At 35.7% G+C, this 16,140-nt stretch overlaps 1 protein-coding gene across 1 annotated transcript in view; it reads right to left on the reverse strand.

Annotated features, from left to right (window-relative positions):
* Window positions 1-760: 760 nt before the first annotated feature.
* Window positions 761-16,140, reverse strand: part of LOC106878966 (conserved oligomeric Golgi complex subunit 1) — a 266,492-nt gene continuing 251,112 nt past the window's right edge. The window contains exons 27-28 of the mRNA XM_089363366.1: window positions 10,002-10,202; window positions 761-1,181 (exon numbers count right to left, since the gene is read on the reverse strand). Coding sequence (XP_089219492.1) covers window positions 1,029-1,181; window positions 10,002-10,202 — 354 coding nt within the window. The 3' untranslated portion in view covers window positions 761-1,028. The remainder of the gene's footprint in view (window positions 1,182-10,001; window positions 10,203-16,140) is intronic.

Genomic DNA, 16,140 nt, shown 5'->3' on the forward strand with positions numbered 1-16,140 from the left:
ATAGTTAATTACTTATTTCATTATCAACTTGAAAAGATGAAAGGAAATCATAGCCATTCACAGTCATGGTTTTTGAACACAGAACAGAGGAGAAAATTTAAGTACTATTGTTACATAACATAAAATATAGGCCTTTGTATCACTACTGTCACCTATTTTTACTGTTGACCTCAGAGGGATTTGAACTCAGAATGAAGAGGTACTACACAAGAATACTGTGTTACATGATATAAATCAATCCATGTGTTAGTTTCACTTACTTACTAATCCTTAAGAAATGAAAGAAGTTTAATGTTGAACTCAGAACAGAGATATACAAGACTAGAGTACCGTGTTACACAATATAAATCAACCTATATGTAACTGTTGCATATTTTACTAATCCTGGAAAGATAAAAAAAAGTTTATTATTGACTGTAGTGTGATTTGAACTCAGGACAGAGTGGATCAAAACACTGAAATACAAGGCTACATAATGTAACTCAGTCCTAATATCAGTGTCATTTATTTTATCAATCCTGCAGAGTTGAAAGTTGGCCCAAGAGGAATTTGAACTGGGAAATGAAAGGGTTAAAAACGGAAATACTGTGTTAAATAGCATAAATGAACCCCTTATAATTGAAACAGGGTAAAGTTTTAATTCATCAATACTGGGTAGATGAAAAGAAAGCTGACTCCAATGGGAATTGAAACCATGATGTTTATATTACTACTTGACTCCAATAGGATTTGAACTCACAACTAAGACAAAACAATAAAATACTGTTACATGCCATATTTAATATTTCAGCCATCTTCTATTATATAATAGAATGCAAAATAAAATTAGAAAAGAAATTTTAGAAATTAATTTACCCCAAGATGTATTCGAGGAAAAAAAAAAAAGATACAAATTAAAAAGAAAAATCAAAATAGATATGAGAGAGAAAAATAAAATTGTAATTCTCCAATGCCTCACTTTGAAAATCCCCTTCTAGTTGTAAAAGTGACAATATGAGAAATTAATTATAGCAGATAGTTCTTTTCCGTTACGTTTTCCCACTAGCACCAATGTTGGAGAACCACATGGCTCCAACGCTACCAAGTTTGTCATAGAATGACCCTCCAGATGCATTGTTTCCTGATGATCTGGGAATAACAGAGGCGGCTACTTCAGTCAGAGAGGCTGGAACGACATCAACCTGTACAAAAAGTATAAATGAAAAGAAAAAAAAAAGCTGTGTTAATAAGCAGTTTTTTAATTAGATTTTTGTATTCAATCAATTCAGGGTACATTTGACTTCCTCTTCATGTTAGTCTGACATTTTTTACTTTTTTTTCAAAGAGAACATCAGGGTATATGGAAATTTTAAATTGCTAAAATGAGATGCATTTCTTATTTCCATGAATTAACATTGTGGAGAAAGGGGAGAAAAATATTATCATCATCATCATTTAAAGTTTGCTCTCCATGCTGATGGTTTTGACAGCTGCAGACTTCCATTGAGCTTTAGCATGGTTTCTATGGCTGAATGCCCCTTCTAATGCCAAACATTTTACAATGTGTACTGGGTGCCACGGGCACTAATGAGGTCACCAGTAACTTATAAGACAAGAAAAGCCCCCTCGACTGAATGGGGCAGAGGGGGCTTTATGTCAGGTGTTGAGAAGTTTTAGTATGACTGAGTGACAAGCACAGGTATCTTGCTAAAGAGAAGTCAATTGAAAATTCATTAAAACTGATTTTTGCTTTGCTAACATAAATTTGAAATACATAAGTTTTTTTTTTTTTTAAATTAAATTAGAATTTGAATTTTCAGTTTCAATTTTACTGAATTTTTAAAACTCATTTTTCAGTTTATGATATTTCGCATCTGTCATTTTCAAATTTCAGTTTCAAATCACAGCTTTAAACAAACATAAAGAACTGGCCTCAAATATGGATGACAAAAGTAAGCTAAAATTATTTACTACAACTTGTATAAACATAAACACACACACACACACACATATATTTGTCTTGGCAACAAATTAAAACATAGAAGACACTATCCTCTATTTCTATTTTTCATCAAATCCCAGTAATGTTTACCAGTAAGAATAAGCATCTTACTGACTGTAAAAATAGTTGCTCCATTTCTTGCTTGCTTTGAACGGATGTAAAAGGCTAATTAGTGTGCATGCGTGCGTATGCATTTATCTGCATGCATGTGTGTGTGTGTGTAAGAAAAAAATAAATTTTTCTTTAATTAATTGTGAAATTTGTATTTCAAAATTTATGCTAATGAGAAATATATTACATGCAAATTTTTTCATCCTCCTAGAAGTCAAAATTACAAATGCACTATTCTGAAAAATTGTGAAGGAGCCATTCCATCTTGAAGGGTTTATTCCTACACATAGCAATGCAATCTGTATTCCAATCAAACTGTGTTTCGAAGTCCATGATCCTAGCTGTTTCCACTGCTATAAGTTGGCAAAGAATTCCTTTAAGAACATCCAGTTCTTTATCAGATTGTAATCCTTCACATATTAGGCAATGAAGTATGAATTTGACAATGACTAAGTATAACTTCCTGAAATATATTTCTCCACTCCAAACTTATCTAATGAGCATGCTGCAGCTAATGATAGGCCAAATTTCACACCACAGGAGAAAGTATCACTATAGCCTCCTTCACAGACAGGGAATTTGCAGTTCTGGAATGGAAAGATTGTGTTACTGACCAGTCTTTTGCTGTTATCTGTGCCTAAAACTCCCAGTTCCATTTGTAACAGAAAACAGGCTGCTTCCAAACTACATCAGATGATACCATTGAGAGCAGCACAACAAGGCAAGGAGCCACTACTGAGGTAGAATAATAATGGATGGAATCTACATACATCTATTATGAACCCACAGTAACATTGGCACCACACATATACCCAAAGTGTAAGCCCACTGAAATGCCAATGCTTGAATTTCTGTCCTTTCAAGACTAAGTGTAACTTCCTGAAATATATTTCTCCACTCCAAACCTATCTAATGAGCACACTTCTTTGCAGAATGATGCACCTAATAATAGGCCAAATTTCACATACAAGTATACACAATTAACCCTTTAGCATTTAAATTGGCTACATCAAACCCAAATATTCTATCCTTTCTGTGATAAAACCGGCCAGATCTGACCTCTCACACCTACTTTACAATGTCATTCTAAAATTAAACAATCACATCTTTGAAATCTCAAAGATAAGAGATAATACATGATTGATTCAAAATAATGTGACCCAATACACATCATATTTGACTGAGTAATCTGAATGCTAAAAGGTTAAAGCCGCTAAGTTAACAATTGAGTCATCAGTTATCAAAAACAACAACTAGGCAATTTAGAAACAGCTTCTATCCTACTACTGTATGCAGCTAGAAGATATTACTATATTTCTCAATGCTTCTAAATTACAATCGCATTATAAACAAACTCCCTTTCTTGTTTGTAAGATTAAAATAAATAATTTGAAAGGTTAAAAGTCAGGGAGCCACATTGGTGTCACTTTGGCATCATGACTACCCAGTATATGGCAGAGGTGCAACACATGCCCCACAAGTGGCTTTTTGCTTTTTTAAGCAATGTATTAAGAGCTATAATTTACAACTTCATTTACATTCAAGATACTTAGCACAAAGGACTTATTTCCATATTCCTCAATACTTCTAAATTATGATCTAAATATGCACCACACACAGAGATATGTTTATATGTGTGTATTAAAGTTTAATACATTTTATTACTTAATTTTAGTGTTATTCTATGTTATCTATTTATCTTTTGTATTAAACTTTTGAACTCAATCAAACCAAATTTCAATGGAGCAAAATTCTAGATAATAACAATAAATTTTATTCTACAACTTTTATTGGGTCACTATGCACACCCCTCCAACATAACTTTCTTTCCAAATATTTTGAAATTTCTTTAATGTGTAACTAACATCAACATGAAATTACTCTTATGACGTACCATAAAAACATAAGTAACACACAAACAAAAGAAGATGATGTTTAATTCTCATTTATTGATCATTAAATCATGTTTGCTGAGTGTATCCCCCATCTCTTAGTAGGTTTATATACACATACACATGTTTATATATGTATACACTCTCCCATTCTGTTGGCCTCGTCCCAAAGTTTAAAATCATTAAAAGAAATTTAAAAAGAAATTACTAGTATTATAAATGCCAGTAAGCTGGCAAAATCGTTACCATGCTGAGTGAAATGCTTAGCGGTATTTCGCCTGCTACTATCTTCTGAGGTCAACTTTGCCTTTCATCCTTTCAGGGTGGATAAATTAAGTACCAGTTGCATACTGGGGTCGATCTAATCGACTGGCCCCCACCCCAAAAATTTCAGGCCTTGTGTCTAGAGTAGAAAAGATTATTACTATTATTATTAAGGTGGTGAGCTAGCAGAATCATTAGCACGATGGGCAAAATGCTTAGCGGTATTTCATCTGCCGCTATGTTCTGAGTTTGCCTTTCATCTTTTCGGGGTCGATAAATTAAGTACCAGTGAAACATTGGGATTGATGTAATTGACTGGTTCCCTCCCCAAAAATTTCAGGCCATGTGCTTATAGTAGAAAGGATTATTATTATTAAGGTGGTGAGCTGGCAGAATCGTTAGCACGCTGAATGAAATGCTTTGCCGTATTTTGCCTATCACTATTTCATGATTTCACTAAGGTCAACTTTGCCTATCTTTTCGGGGTCAATAAATTAAGTACCAGTGGAACACTGGGGTCAATGTAATTGACTAATCTCCTCCCACCAAATTTCAGGCCTGTGCCTTCAGTAGAAAGGATTATTATTATTATGGTGGCAAACTGGCAGAATCATTAGCACATCGGTTGAAATGCTAAGCAGTATTTCATTTGTCTTTATGTTCTGAGTTCAAATTCTGTTGAGGTCAACTTTTCCTTTCAACCTTTTGGGGTTGATGAAATAAGTACCAGTGAAACACTGGGGTTGATGTAATTGACTAGTCCTCCTTCCCCCAAATTTCAGGCCTTGTGTCTTTAGTAGAAAGGATTATTATTATTAGTAGTAGTAGTATCATTATTATTATTATTATTGTGGATGGAATGTCTTGATCCTAGGTCTCGTAAATCAGGGTCTTCCTGGAGCTAAATGACAACCATACCCACTGACACCAGCACCACCTCTTCTGCTGCTACTATTATAATTCTTTATCTTTCTGTATGAATGTCCATACTAACTATCAATATGTCTATCTAACCAGGCAAGTTTGGATACGCTCATTGGAGATTTCATTAAGAATTAGTAGAGAAAAAGAGAGACAGGCAGACAGACAGAGACAAGATAAACTTGCAGTTCTGTGGAGAACCGAAAGTGGCCATTCCTAGAAGCAAGTAAACACTCATAAACCAAATGTCAACCAATCAGACAATAGCTTTATCATCCTCCACTAACATCTTTCACATATATAAACACACACACACTCTCTCTCTCTCTCACACAGAGCATAGTGTTATTTACATTGTCCTTTATTTGTCTCTTATTATAGTTAAAACATTAGAGAAGTTTTGGCAATCCCTAGCTTTCTCACTTTTTCTGAATCTGTCAACCCTTCATCGAGACTACAACAGTCACCATCATTATCATCATCATAGCCCTCCATTTCAGTGGGGCATAAAGTGTTCTGCTGCTGCCAGACATAGAAAACTTAGACAGCAGCAGCAGGATGTGTGGGGGAGGGGGGAGCAGTCTTCATGCCAAAGCAGAACAAAGTCAGTGAAGTCTAACAACATGACAGGGACGGTGGGCGTGGGTGGAGAGGTGATGCTAGAGGAATGCAACTTTGATCATCACACTTCTCTCTATTGACTGATTAATGATAAGTGGAAGAGATCAGGGCAAATATTTGCCCCTGGTGACAAATTACAATGCTAAGCCCACCACAATAACCGCCACAGAGGGGTCCGCTCCTCCCACCAACCCACCAACCCAACAACACACAATCTTTATTTATTTCTTATTTTTCATCTAAATGTTTGCTTTGACAACATCACTCAAATTTTTTTCTCCCCCCCCCCCGTTTCAGTTCTTACAAACACTTAAGACATCACCCACCAAACCATCCGCAGACTCTCAACTACCAGAACCACAGTCAAGCTGTTTAATTAAGATAGGCTATCAGATCTTCACCTTTGCTCTTAACCACACATAATCCCATTAACAGTACCCCCCACCCACCCTATGCTATTTACTTCCTGCTCCTGGAACAAACCACTTCCCCCTAGACTCCTGAACTTTCTCCAATTACTGTACCTGGTATGATAACTCGTTATGAATAATAAATACAAGGATGTGAGTTAAAGTGAATACAATAATTACTTATAAATACACAACATAACTAACTAGTTATAAGCAGAGTGTATAAATAACATTTAGTTCCAAAGCACTAATTAGCTTAGCAAAGATATGTACATCAATGGATTAACATACAAATTAGTTAAAATTCGTAAGGCACTAACTAATCAACTATTTAATGCTTAACCCTTTGGTATTTAAACCAGCCATATTCAGCCCAAATATTCTACCTGTTTGTTTTATGTTCAAAATGTCAGAATTTGACCTCATACACCGACCCTGCAATGTCATACTAGAAATATACAATTATATCATTGCAATACCAAAGTTACAAGATAATGCATGATTAATTCAAAACAAGTCATTTGACTGTGGCCATGCTGGAGCACCGCCTTAAATGGGTTTTTTTTTAGTCAAACAAATCGCCCCCAAGACTTATTCTTTGTAAGCCTAGTACTTATTAGTCTCTTTTGCCGAACCAGTAAATTACGGGGACGTGAACACACCAATATCGGTTATCAAGCAATGGTGGAGGACAAACAAAGACACACACTTCTTTCAGTTTCTGCCTACTAAATCCACTCACAAGGCTTTGGTCAGCCCAAGGTGTGATGCAGTGGGACTGAACAAAGAAAGAATGTGGGTGAGTATGTTGTCTGTCCATGACTAAGATGTTTTAACACCAGCAACTTGATAGTTATATACTCCACCACGCCACAGCAGCCACCAAAAAATACACAAAGCATATACATTGGTATACGTATTTAATGATAATACAGTTCTATATTTAAGTGATGAGGAATTATGTACATTATTTACATTCGACGGATATTTGTCCTCATCTTGTTTGTTGTTAACACAACGTTTCGGCTGATATACCCTCCAGCCTTCATCAGGTGTCTTGGGGAAATTTCGAACCTGGGTTCTCATTCCTAAGGTATTTTTCAATGTTATTATTATTATTATTATTGTTCAGGTCACTGCTTAGAATCGAACTCAGAATCTTGGGGTTAGTAGCCCATGCTCTTAACCACTATGCTACATGCCCACGGGCATATGGCGTAGTGGTAATAATAATAATATCGAAGAGTCCCTTAGGAATGAGAACCCAGGTTCGAAATTTCCCCAGGACACCTGATGAAGGCTGGAGGGTATATCAGCCGAAACATTGTGTTAACAACAAACAAGATGAGGGTAAATAACGTAAACAAAGTGTATTTAATGATATTTGTTAAATTGAAGATGCTTTTACTTCATATGTAAATCATATAAACTACTAATAGACAGCTCACTGAGTATGTAGTAGTAAAATTTAGATTGCACAATGTTGTATAAATGACTATAAAACAGTTAGAATTACACGACTCGGTGTATGTAATTGGTAAACGATAGGTGTAGTGAGACAACACAATGTGAATAATCTGGTATAAAATAGTAATAAATACACAATATATTATCCAATGATAAATTTTAGAAACAGACTAAGCAACTATAGGCACAAGTAGCATTCTATATAATAGTGAGTTAGCTACAACAGTAATAGTATGCAGGCATGGCTGTGTGATAAAAAACTTGCTTCTCAACCACATGGTTGCAAGTTTAATGCCATTGTGCAGCACATTGAGCAGGTGTCTTCTACTATAACCTTAGGCTAACCAAAGCCTTGTGAATGAATTTGGCAGATGAAAACTGAAAGAAGCTTGATGATGGCTTAACTGGTCAAAACTTTTAAGTCACTATCAACACCGTTTTTACTCTTTACTCTTTTACTTGTTTCAGTCATTTGACTGCGGCCATGCTGGAGCACCGCCTTTAGTCGAGCAAATCAACCCCGGGACTTATTCTTTGGAAGCCTAGTACTTATTCTATCGGTCTCTTTTTGCTGAACCGCTAAGTGACGGGGACATAAACACACCAGCATCGGTTGTCAAGCAATGCTAGGGGGACAAGCACAGACACACAAACACACACACATACATATATATACATATATACGATGGGCTTCTTTCAGTTCCCGTCTACCAAATCCACTCACAAGGCTTTGGTCGGCCTGAGGCTATAGTAGAAGACACTAGCCCAAGATGTCACGCAGTGGGACTGAACCCAGAACCATGTGGTTGGTAAGCAAGCTACTTACCACACAGGTACTCCTGCGCCTATTATTCTTGTGTAAGAATAATAAATTTGTACTCTTCAAAAGTATAGAGTAACCCATCAGATTAATGTAAAATTATTTTTATTATAACTGAACATAAGAAACATCTATGGCACTGTAACCTAACAGTTGGACAAAAGGAGTAAGAACCATGATGAGAAAAGACAAAAACAAAAAAAAGGACTGTGGTTGATTCATTCAACTAAAAATTGTTCAAGGCGTTGCCCCAGCATGGTCACAGTCTAATGACTGAAACAAGTAAAACATGAAAGATAAGGCAAGTGTTTAAAGTAATCTCTTTTGTTTGCTCAAATAAAGAAATAATGTGTTAACTGCTAATATATTTCCTGTTCACTGCCTTTAATCCTCTAGTTGTTATTAATGCTATTAGATTATATTGGTTATTAAACACAACCTTGTTTATTATATTGGTTGTTGAACACAGCCTTGTAATATGTTCCACCAAGCATTAGTTTTGTTAATATATTCCATCAGATATCACAGCTTTCTTAATATCTGTATAGTCATTCTATCAGTTTTACCAATATATTCCATCAAATATCACTGTTTTGTTAATATCTTCTACCAAACATCATTCAATTATTAATATATTTATTAACATATATCAAACATTGGTTCTGGTAATATATTCTCAAACATCACTGCATTCTTAATATTCTAGCTGAACATCAGTTTTCTTAATCTATTTCATCAAATATTATTATTTTAATATATTTTCATCAAACATCACAGCTTTATTATTATCATCCATCAGTAATCATGATAATATTCCATAATCATAATATATTCCCTTAAACATCACACAGCATTGTTAACGTGTCTTATCAGTCACCACTATGTAAATATATACCATTCAAATCCACAACCTTTTTAACATATTCCCAACATTACTTCTTTATTCATCCATTTGTACATTCCATAAAACACCATTAATTTGTAAATATTTTACATCAGACATCACCTCTTTGTTTATACACTCCATCAAACATCATAAAGGCATACTATCAATCATCAATACTTGTTTAATATATTCCACCAAACATTCATTACATTACATTACACATCCTGTAGTCTGGCTGATTGATGGGGCAACACTGATGATCTTGCAACAAGGTCCCTCCACCTGTATCTGTCTCTCACACTGCATCTCTCATCTTTAGGCCTGTCCTCTCAAAGATGCTGTTTTCCCACCTCTTTCTCTGTCTGCCACCTTTGTCTGTTCCTTGAAGGATTGTTTTCGCCATCCCTGATGAGCAGGTGACATGCGCAAACCACCTGAGCTTTCATTTCTTTAGTGTGGTAAGAAGTTCTTCATAGGAGAACATTCACTAGTTTATTGTTATACTTCAGCTAACATCAGACTAACTGATAAATGACAAAGGCCATATATCGACCTCTATATCATAATGTGCACACATACACACATGCACACACATGTTCAATTCATGATGTAATTTTCTTACACTTACCCTTGGTAGTGATTGCAGTAGAGGTTGAGGTAAAATAGTCCTGTTTGAATGTGTTGTACTTAGAGGTAACAGAGGGAATCTGTGCTGACATGTGACCAAAGGCAGGATGTTGTGTTGCTCTTGGTGACCACCCGACGTATACTGGCGACTAGAGAGCATTAGATCTTGTTTTGAAGCTGTTGTCAGAGCACCATACAAGACCTGAAATAAAACAAAGATATACATATATATGTATGCATGTATGGATGCATGTGCGCATGTATAATAATAGATTGTTTGAAGTGGTGCACAAATTTCATACATTAAGAAAAAAGTAGTCAGGATTTGGATAAAAACCATTTATTTGGCATTTTTGTCTCATTCAGGGATTCATCATGAATGATTTTTTCATAGAAAATTCATACCTCTTATAAATACTGGTTGAAAAAATATCTGGAGTTGAAATTATTTTCTTGGGTTTTAGAAAGAAGGTGTCTTGGGATTAGTTGTTTGAAATGTTCTTTGACAAAGATAAATATATACATCAGTGGAAAGTATTGAGTGGTTCTTCAATTTAATGATAAGTTGACCTTATATATAATTTTATTTAAAATAAACATTAGTGATATATATATATATATATATATATATATATATATATATATATATATATATATATATCAGATAGACAGATAAATATCAGGTGTGGCTGGGTGCAAGTATGGCTGAGCATTAAGTTTGCTTCCCAGTCATATGGTTCAGGGTTCAGTCCTACTGAATGGCACCTTGGGCATGTGCCATCCACTATTCCCCAGGCTAACCAAAAGCCTTTTCAGTGGATTTGATAGATGAAAACTGGAAGCGCTCCATTGCATATGTGTGTGTGTGTATATGTGTGTCATTGTGTTTGTCTACCACTTGATAACCAGTCCTGTTTCCATCCCAGTAACTAAGCAGTTTGGCTAAAGGGCCCAACAGAACCAGTCCTACACTTTAAAGAAGAAACAAAAAAAAAAAGGTGTGAGATAATTCATTTGACTAAAAACCTTCAAGTTGATGCCCCAGTATGGCGACAACCCAATGACTGAGACAAGTAATGTGTGTGTGTGTGCGTGTGCATGTGCGTGTGTAAAGTATCAGGAAATGAAAAAATATATAGATGTAAAGAATCTTTAATTCCAATCCAAGTTGGTACAAAACCAATACATATTCTATAAATTGTTTATCATTAATATTTAGCAGAAGCAACAAGGGCCGAGAGTTTCAGTGTTGGTATTTATCAAACACATAAAACTTTCGGCACTTGAGCCACTCTGTTGTTTGTGCTAAACATTAATAAATATATACATATACTCATAATTTGAGTTCTATTTTCCTGTTTGCATCACCATGTATGTATGTATATACATACATATATATATATATATACACATAGAGAGAGAGAGAGAGTTGAAAAAAGAAAAACGACAGAAAAAAAACCAACAACGCGAGGACGTGATACAGATATTGTGTTACTGGACACTCGGGAAAGAAAGAAAGAAAGAGAATTTGACGCTTCGAGCAGAGCTCTTCGTCGGGAACATAGGAAAGTCCAGAGAAGGGAAGACGGAGGAAGATAAAATTGGCAACGATATACACGGTTACATTGTGGGATGACCGGAAGGGAAAGGGTGGAGAAAAAGTTCTTTCTAAGAAAGGAGAATGCAAGAGAGGGAGGTAAGTATGTGTGCGTGCATACGGGTCCATATATATGTGTGTGTGTGTGTGTGTGTGTGTGTATATATATGAGCATGACCGTTGCCAGTGCCGCCTGACTGGCCTTCGTAGGGTTATCGAGCGAGATCGTTGCCAGTGCCCCTGGACTGGCTTTTGTGCGGGTGGCACATAAAAGACATCATTTCGAGCGTGGCCTTCGTGCGGGTGACACGTAAAAGCACCCACTAAACTCTCTGAGTGGTTGGTGTTAGGAAGGGCATCCAGCTGTAGAAACTCTGCCAAATTAGATTGGAGCCTGGTGTTGCCATCCGGTTTCACCAGTCCTCAGTCAAACCGTCCAAGCCATGCTAGAGTGGAAAGCGGACGTTAAACGATGATGATGATGATGATATATATATAAGGCCATGAATGATCATGGGACTGCACATAGAAAATTCCCCTCCAAACCACAAACCAGGGCAAGGTTGTTTATGACAGGCCAGCAGTCATCCATGCGTAGTAGCCTTCCCTCTCCACACCACTGATGTCATCCGAGGGAAAGACAAAGGCTTAAGCAGCTTGGTAGCAGTAACATCACACAACTCGTTTCTAAAGCTGAGTGAACTAGAACAACATGAAATAAAGTGCCTTGCTCAAGAACAGAACACACACTCCAGCCAGGAATTGCACTCACTACCTCATGATTGTGAGCCCAACGCTCCAACCAATGAGCCATACACCACACACACACATATATATATAAAGCTATGCAAACAGTTTTCAGTACATGCAGTAGAGTTAATTCATTTATTGAAAACCCCTGAGTTTCCCATATTGGTTTCCATATATCTTGATCCAAATCAAATGTGTATCTAAAACAGAACAGATTGGAAAGTATGGCTGCTTCAACTTTAGCTGAATGAATTCTCTGCTGCAATGTCAGAATCTAGGACATTGCTTAGCAACAAGGGAAGTTTTATTGATGAGTATTATTGATACTTGATAGTTAATACGTAGGTAATTATGTAATTAATCACAACTCTTTCACTCGGTATACTAAACTGCATAATTAGCACCAGCAGCTTAAGGAATCCAATAACATTAATCAACAGTATAGAGAGCTGCTGCAAGTTACTATGCACTCGCTGTGCAGTTATTGAAGGTGTCACCAGGAATATCTGGTCAATGTACTGGACTAGATAGGAGAACAAGAAAACGAAAAAGGAAAAAAGAAGCCCTTGATGTACTGGGTCAAATCCTGCCCTACCCCCACCACTATAGTGATGAGGGTGGAATGGGGGTTGGGGTCGGGGGGTTAGTCATTTGTTCAAAAGAATTGACATGTGGCATATAGAAATTGAAATCAACTGTTAAGCTAAAATATAAATTTAAAAATGTATATATATATATAATCCCATTTGTAGATTTCACTTGACACACAACAGGTTGCAACAAAACAGAAATGTACAAAAATAATTAAATTATGGTGTAATAATCTGCAATACATCACTATATTTAAGCAGTTTTCTTGCTGTTGTTATTGTCACTGTTTTTGTTTTGTTTTTTTTTTAAATAATTTTCCTTGATAGAAATATAGAATATCTATAGATATTAAATGTTGTCAGGATGATCTTGTAAATAAGCCAGCTGTAAATTATTTATGAGGAATCTGTTATGTGGTTGGCCTCATACATACAAGATTGCTGCACACTTTTTGCTTACCTTACATTCTCCTTTCATTTTTTTTATTGTTTTTTTTTTTCTTACATTTTTTTTTTCCAAATGAAAAATATGGATTTTGGTAACTAAATTAACAATTATTGGATAATCCTTAAGTTTTATGCTGAAAAAAAAAAAAAACTAAGCATATATGAAGTTTCTTTATATCTGCATTTTTAACTATATTTTTAGGCAAAAGCTTGAGAATTACCAAACAATTACTAATTCAGTTACAAGAGGCATATTTTTTTATAAGAAAAAAAATAGCATACATCTCAATCATTCTGGTGGATAAGAAGTTTCTGTCAGTTTCATAGAAGTTTGGCTACACACCAGATAATGCTTCAATAATTTATAGCTGTTTTGCACAAAATTCACCTCATCTCAATATTATTTCTCAGCTTTTGACAGCTTTTAGAAAACTCAAATTAAACAGAAGCCGATTACAACACAATAATATAAAATAAATAATAACCATATAACAGACAATCAATAATATATACACTTAGAGGCAAAGGCACTATATAAATAACGGACAACAAATTGAGAGGTCTTGAGTTCAAATAAATTGTATGTATCTCATTGCATTTTTGTGGAAGACATTGATTCAGTTAATAGCTAAAAATAATATGCCAGGCTGTTGAATGTGATATACAGGAGGCAGTTATTCCTGGTAGACTGAACAGAGGAAACCCAAAACCTGTGGCGAGGACAACATGTAGCAATGTTGCTGTTAGAGGCATAAATCTTGTCAAGGTATTCCTGGCAGACGGAGTAGAGGAAACCCAGTAATTTCAAGAGAAGGGGGCCAATCGATTATATTGACCCCAATACTCAGTTATAATAAACCCATGTTGTAACAGATGGAAGGACAACATGTAGCAATGTCGTTGTTAGATATGTTATTTCTTTACTACCCACAAGGGGCTACACACAGAGGGGACAAACACGGACAGACAAACGGATTAAGTCAATTACATCGACCCCAGTGCGTAACTGGTACTTATTTAATCGACCCCGAAAGAATGAAAGGCAAAGTCGACCTCGATATGTATATTGCTCTGCTCATTCTACTGCTTCTTCAATACACCTCCTCCAGTTATGTTATCTTAACCCACCTTGCCATGGGTCCAGAAAGACAGGGACAAAAAGCTCTCCCTCACTATAATCCAAGTCCAGGGTAAGTCAAGATTTGAACTCCTTCAAATCACAGCTGACATTTTATTGGAGAAGTAGGAGTATCACCTCCATCTGTGACACCAAAACTGTAATTTCTGTGGCAATTTCTTTGTTTAGAGCATACAGGTGTGATATAAGTAAGAGCAGTCACAAAACTCCAGTCATCTACACATCTATCCCTTCCATTATTGACAACCCTTTAAGAAGTACTGCCAATGCCTAAAAGTGTAGTTTTAGTCATCATTGAATAGGAAAGACACTCAAAATTCCGTAACTTCTTCAGGTATTCAGAGATACAACACACCCACACACTTAACTATTATCAATGTATGTACCCTCAACTAGATGATATTCAGAGTATTCTAAACTATTCAGTGCAATGCAGATCTTTCAGTTTCATTTTTTTTTTACTGTTTTTAAGACGAATTATAAGTTTTAAAGATATAAGATCGTTTTGATCCATTTTTATCTAATCAACTTCATTGTGATATTCAACTACACCTACTGTATATTAATTATTATATAACATTTTTATGTTCCATTTTCCATAATCATCTGAAGACAAAAAAGGAAAAACTCAGAGAAATGATTCATTAATTTTCAACTTCTAACAAATTACACACACACACACACATTGCCTTTGTTCTCATTTTTTTTTGTTTGGTCCATTTTTTCCAGACTGGCATGGATTAAATGAGACTTGTTGAAGTAATATTCTTTGACTGGACACCTTTCATATTACCAGCCCATAATTATTTTAAGTAAGGTACTCTTCCCCAGTTCTTTTGAATGATGAACAATTCAGTGGCTGGATATGTTTTTGTAACAGACATAAGCAATGATACAACCTACACAGAACATAAACAATTTCAAGACACAATGATGAAGACAAAAAAAAAGAAAGAAACGTATAGACAGACTCAGCCATAGATAATCAGGCATGAATGAATTCTGTCTGTTCCATTCAAGCATAGAAAAGTGGCTGTTAAATATATGACCATGATGATGGTGATGATGACCTCTCACAGCTATCATTTAGCAATATCACTCCCAAAGCAACTTGAGTCCAAACATGAACTCTACACCTTAACAGCAAATGAAGAGTACAGTCAACTGTCAGATTGGCCAGCATTTATGAGACAAGGTGAATTTGTTAGTCAGAGCTGGCTCAATCCCACCTGGGAAAATGGCACTACAAGTAAGTGTAAGGTGACCTGTGTCTAGAGTAAAAGGCATCTGCCCATTGACTGACACTGGTGATGTGTCTGAGAAAACTACATGGTTGTAAAGTGAACTTTATAACAACACCACTGTACAACATTGGCCAAAATTCATCAATCACTAACACATTATTCAATGCTGAAGTATTATTGTATTAATACGAAATTATAGTGCACCCATCAATCAATAGGTAACATGTACTTTTAGGTAACAATTTACATGTATCTGATATGAACATAATGTTCTGATATATTGGTTTCAAATTTCGGCACAAGGCCAGCAATTTCAGGAAAAGTGTATGTAAGTCAATTACATTGATCCCAGTGCTCAACTGGTACTTATTAAC

The sequence above is a fragment of the Octopus bimaculoides genome, chromosome 15, assembly GCF_046866305.1.
Source record: "Octopus bimaculoides isolate indiv1 chromosome 15, ASM4686630v1, whole genome shotgun sequence".
In the NCBI taxonomy this organism is placed as follows: Eukaryota; Metazoa; Mollusca; class Cephalopoda; order Octopoda; family Octopodidae; genus Octopus; species Octopus bimaculoides.